The sequence below is a fragment of the Electrona antarctica genome, assembly GCF_951216825.1.
Source record: "Electrona antarctica genome assembly, chromosome: 7".
In the NCBI taxonomy this organism is placed as follows: domain Eukaryota; kingdom Metazoa; phylum Chordata; class Actinopteri; order Myctophiformes; family Myctophidae; genus Electrona; species Electrona antarctica.
In genome coordinates, this window is record NC_136812.1 from 16,495,515 (window position 1) to 16,500,514 (window position 5,000).

General features: G+C 47.3%; 1 protein-coding gene across 5 annotated transcripts in view; it reads right to left on the bottom strand.

Annotated features, from left to right (window-relative positions):
* LOC306927101 (uncharacterized protein C1orf21 homolog) overlaps window positions 1-5,000 on the bottom strand; it is a 47,096-nt gene that overhangs the window by 9,071 nt on the left and 33,025 nt on the right. For all 5 annotated transcript variants that reach the window (XM_079506758.1, XM_079506755.1, XM_079506757.1 and 2 more), the window contains one exon: window positions 233-318. In XM_079506758.1, the coding sequence (XP_079362884.1) occupies window positions 233-318 (86 nt within the window). The remainder of the gene's footprint in view (window positions 1-232; window positions 319-5,000) is intronic.

A 5,000-nucleotide genomic window follows, 5' to 3' on the forward strand; every position in this document is an offset into this window, starting at 1 on the left:
CCTTGCTGGTGAAAAACCTCTCTTTCTACGTGTGCGTGCGCGTGTATTGCATATACATGTATACAGGCGGGTGGGTGGAGGTTACTGTGTGGACACATGTATTTAAAACAAACATCAGTCTGTTTGTTAGAGCTGATGAACTGTCAGCAAGAGGAATGTGTTTGTGTGTTGGTGACAGACTGTCAGCGGCTGTGTGTGTGCGCGTGTGCATGTGTGCATTCCATGTTCTCACCAGGTTCTCCTGGTTGCGTGCGTTCACCCGGTCCTCCTCTCCTCTCATGTACTTCACCTCCTCCACTCCCTTCATCTTGTACTCATCTGCGGAGGGGGGATGGGGGGGTAGGGGTTGGACAGAGAAGGCTTGATTATAGGTGAGGCTGTCAGACAAGGTAATAAACCTTGGCCTTGCGTTTATCGCGGCTATCTGACGGACCAAACTGTTCCATCCATGTTGTACTTGTATCAGCTCTGTTGTACCATTGTTACATGACGTTGTTGTCGGGCAGAAACCTCCTATCTCCATATTCACATTTTTAGTGTTTATTATTTTTATTTCATTTTTAAGCATGGATTTTTCCAACCATGCTTAGCAGGTTAACCAGGCTACGGAAACCTTTGACGTTGCTTTTTAGATGTCAAGAGTGGATAGACAGATCATATAAATCATTCATTGGGAGATCTAAAGGTCAGAGGTCCTTTGATCAATGACTGTGAGCTTCAGTGGAAATCCTTCATGGATCTAGCTGACGCAACCCCCTGTTACCTCCTGACCTAGCTGACGCACCCCCTGTTACCTCCTGACCTAGCTGACGCACCCCCTGTTACCTCCTGACCTAGCTGACGCACCCCCTGTTACCTCCTGACCTAGCTGACGCACCCCCTGTTACCTCCTGACCTAGCTGACGCACCCCCTGTTACCTCCTGACCTAGCTGATGCACCCCCTGTTACCTCCTGACCTAGCTGACGCACCCCCTGTTACCTCCTGACCTAGCTGACGCACCCCGTTACCTCCTGACCTAGCTGACGCACCCCCCCCCCCCCCCCCCCCACATGGAAATATAAATTGCATAAGCTATATAGGGACATACATTTCCTATTTATCCACATATATGAACCTGAATATGGCTTATATATGCAGCATAGGCTATATTCTGCATATACTTGCCATATATTGGCATAATATGTTAATATATTTAAAATAAAACCATAGCACCACCATTAGGCCTTTTCATGTCGCACACCCCTTAGAAGATTCTCGCGCACCACAAGGGGTGCACGCACCACAGTTTGGGAACCACTGCGTTAATCAATTAAAAAAAACGTATAGAGCTCCATTTCTTTCATGAATGGAGTGCAGTTGCAGTGACAGGATCTGAACTGGAGACAGAAAGAGAATGCAATGCACAAGTAAAATTATGGACATGAAATGTGAGAGAAGATGTCAAATGAGGAGGGCATAAGAGCGACGAGGAGAGCATAAGAGAGGAGAGCACAAGAGAGGAGAGGAGAGCATATAAGGACAAGAGAGTAAATGCTTTCCCCTCAGAATAAGAGGGGAAGAGAGAGAGCATAAAGCCTGATTTATACTTAGTTGCACATGGGTAATGGTGTTGCCTGCGATAAATATACAAGCTCATATTCGTGATGCGTTGTGAACTTGTAGATCTGTTATTTACGGAGGACACCCTTAAACACTAGCTAAGTATAAATCAGGCTTAAGCGGGCAGAGCGTAATGCTCAGTTCACACCGGCAGCAGTATTCAACTTGCGTGTTCGGGGAAAGTGGCGACGAGGTTCCATGCAAATGTGTCTATGTCGGCAGAGCAGCCGAAAAGCAGTGCAAAATTCTCAACTTTTCCTGTTTGCTGCTCTGCGGCGGGACAAAGGACAAAGCAGCAGCCTTGAATTTGAATCGTTAAAAGTAACATATGAGGTTTCCACCCGACAGAGAGACAATATTAGGTTAGGACAAATCCACATAAATGTAAACCCTATGTATCCAGTATGACGACAGAACGTTCAAAGAGTAGGGAGTGGGTAAATTTAGCTACCGTCACTGGCCACATAAATAAATCCAAAGCCACAGTTTGCTAATGTAGCTCTCATGTTTGTAATTTGAGCGAGCTAAGCCCTGAATGGCTGATTTATGATTCTGTTCCCGTTTGCAGATCGCAGAAATAAAGCCACCCTGTCTTTATCGTATACACGATGCACTCAAATTTAGTGGCAGAACACGCAGTGAAATAATTCAGCGTACGAGAGATGATACGAGAGGAGAGAACAGTTGCAGGGGCTTAAATATCAGAGCAGAGCAGCTTCTGGACTAACACAAGACAGCTCAGGCAGTTCCATCAAACTCCTGTGGCAGCAATGAAAGTAGCACTAGTAACAACACAGGCCTGCATGATCATCACCCCACCCAGCGCTGCACCGCACAGCCACACATGCTATCAGAGCCAATGCTGTGTTGCTCAAACACTAGCTTGCGCAAACGTGCACCCCACCCAAAACATGCAACAGCACTACATTGACTGCAGGACAGGTGACCCGGCCATTTTCTGCTGACTAGGTGATCTGTTGAACGTTTCACTGATAAACCAGTGGAGACGCCGATATAAAGCACACACATGTACACAAACGTGGAGACACGCGGACAAACACCCAGCTCTGCCTTATCAGTTTGACGCTGTGTGTATTTTGCCCTCACTCTTATCAGGAGAGAGAGAGAAAGGGGAGAGGGGCACCTGCCCCCACACTATCCATCGCACCTTCTACCCAGCAGGGGGCTTAAAACCTGATTCATACTTAGTTACACACTGGCAAGGCTTGCCGTCACCAGCACGCTACCAAGTAGAGCCTTGTGCGGGAGTGTTTTATTAATCCCACTCCCACCCGTTGGATTTATGACCACTCCCGCCCGCTCCAGCAACATTTTTGACCGCCCGCAGTGACCGCCTGTCTGCCACTCCCGCCCACAACAAAAAATAAAGTCCAACCTGCAATTTTATCGTTTAGTCCCGCTAAACCATTGAGATCGAAAAAGATGACATTTACCCAAACAGTTGCTGAGATTGAGCAGGTGTGCGCGAGACAGGGGTTGTTTATTTGTGTGAGGAGTTGCTCACAGTCACAGATAGAGGGAAAGTGTTTATATTGCAACTGGACATATTTTAGGCCTATTATGCTATATTTGATTGTCTCCACCAGGCCGAAGGCATGGGGAGAGAGTATGTTTTGCACTCCGTCCGTGTGTGTGTGTGCGTGTCCGTCCGTGTGTGTGTGTGTGTCCTTCCGTCCGTCTGTTACCAGCTAATCTCCGGCACCGTTAACCCGGTCGATGCCAAACTTTGCACACACACTCCCTGGATGCCAACGATGAACCTCTGCCCCGCATTTTCCAGAACGGCCTATTATAGCGCCACCATGAGGCAGCTTTTCAAATTTTTTACCTAAAACTGCACCGATCTGCGTGAAACGTTGCATGCACACTCCCTAGAGGCCAAGGACAAACCTTTGACCTGCATTTTCCGCATCTGCCTTTTATAGCGCCACCAGGAGGCCGACTTTTGTAAAACACATTTTTTGATATTACTCCTCCAGATTCTGTCCAAAAATCTCACAAATCGTTACACAGTATCTCTATGGTCATGTGCTCAAGTCGGATCTGTCCCATATTTCATATTCCATCCTAATTGGCTATAATTGGCTTTCACAGTTTGCAAGATTGCCCCGTTTTGAACAAAAGCCTCAAATCATGAACACAGCATGCAATTTACGCATCTTTCACACATTTTCTTACTAGGCTGAGGAATATATCCCACCCTTTTCACATTGGCCTGTTATAGCGCCACCAACACGTTGATTTTTGCAAAACACAATTTTGGAACAAAATGCCTCAAATCATCCAATTGCCATCAAAGGCAAACATGTTTATATTACTCCTAAACATTTTGCCAAACATCTCACACAGTCCTATCCTCCTGGTGGAGACCTGTGCCCAGAAGGGCACTTTTTCTAGTTTATATTGTGTCACAGCCACTGTGCAGCAGTGTGCACATGGTGGGTGAGAGAGAGAGAGAGAGAGAGAGAGAGAGAGAGAGGTGCTGGTGCCTGGTTATAAAAAAATCTTTACTCAACATTGTGTTCCGTTTCACGTTATTATTGCTGAGTGACGCACACAGGGAAAAGCAAAAAGGGTTCAGAACAGAGAATGTCCATCGCGGGAAAACGAAACTCCTCCGTCGGTAAAACACGCACCTAATCACAGATTAGGCTACTAATGATTGACGGTGCGGCCGCGCTCCCGTTCCGTGCCTGCGGGCTGTGCGGGGTGCACTCATGCACACGCTTTGGGATCGTGCCTGAAGATGTCTCTTGGAGAGTGTGAGACTCCACGTACCTATGGTGCGACGTCAGTTGTGTCAACTGCAGGGGTGCTTGGTAGCTGGAGCATCCCCCCAAGAAAATAGGAACACAAAATAGCACTCCCTAAGCTCCCCTTCCCCCTTGACTAGGGTTGTCACGTAGGCACACGACTCACACCTTTACAGGGGGTGGTGGAGGCTTGGGGGTGGGCATTGCCTGTTCACAGAACAGGTATTCAAATGCTTATATGGTGGCTTTTATTTCAACCTGCCAGGTAGAGTATTGATTATGCTGAAATGTTGAATAACATATCATGTTGGGGAGTGGGGGGGGGGGGGGCTGGGCGGGCGTGCGGGCACCCCCTACAGTTATAAGAACTATTCGCCTTTGCGGTGCGTTGTCCAGCGCAGTAGGGAAATTACGTTCTCCTCTGACATATTCATATCTTGCTAAAGTGTATAAGCTCTAGCAAAAATAGCAGATCTACAAGCAGATCTACAAGCTCAGCGCGCCACCGAGTGGCGCGCTACGAGCTTGTAGGTCTGCTATTTCTGAAAAATCGAAGAACGACTGACATAGAAACTTAGCTTTTTCAGAAAACTGTCAGGATGTAGAAGACATTTGTAGAATCTGA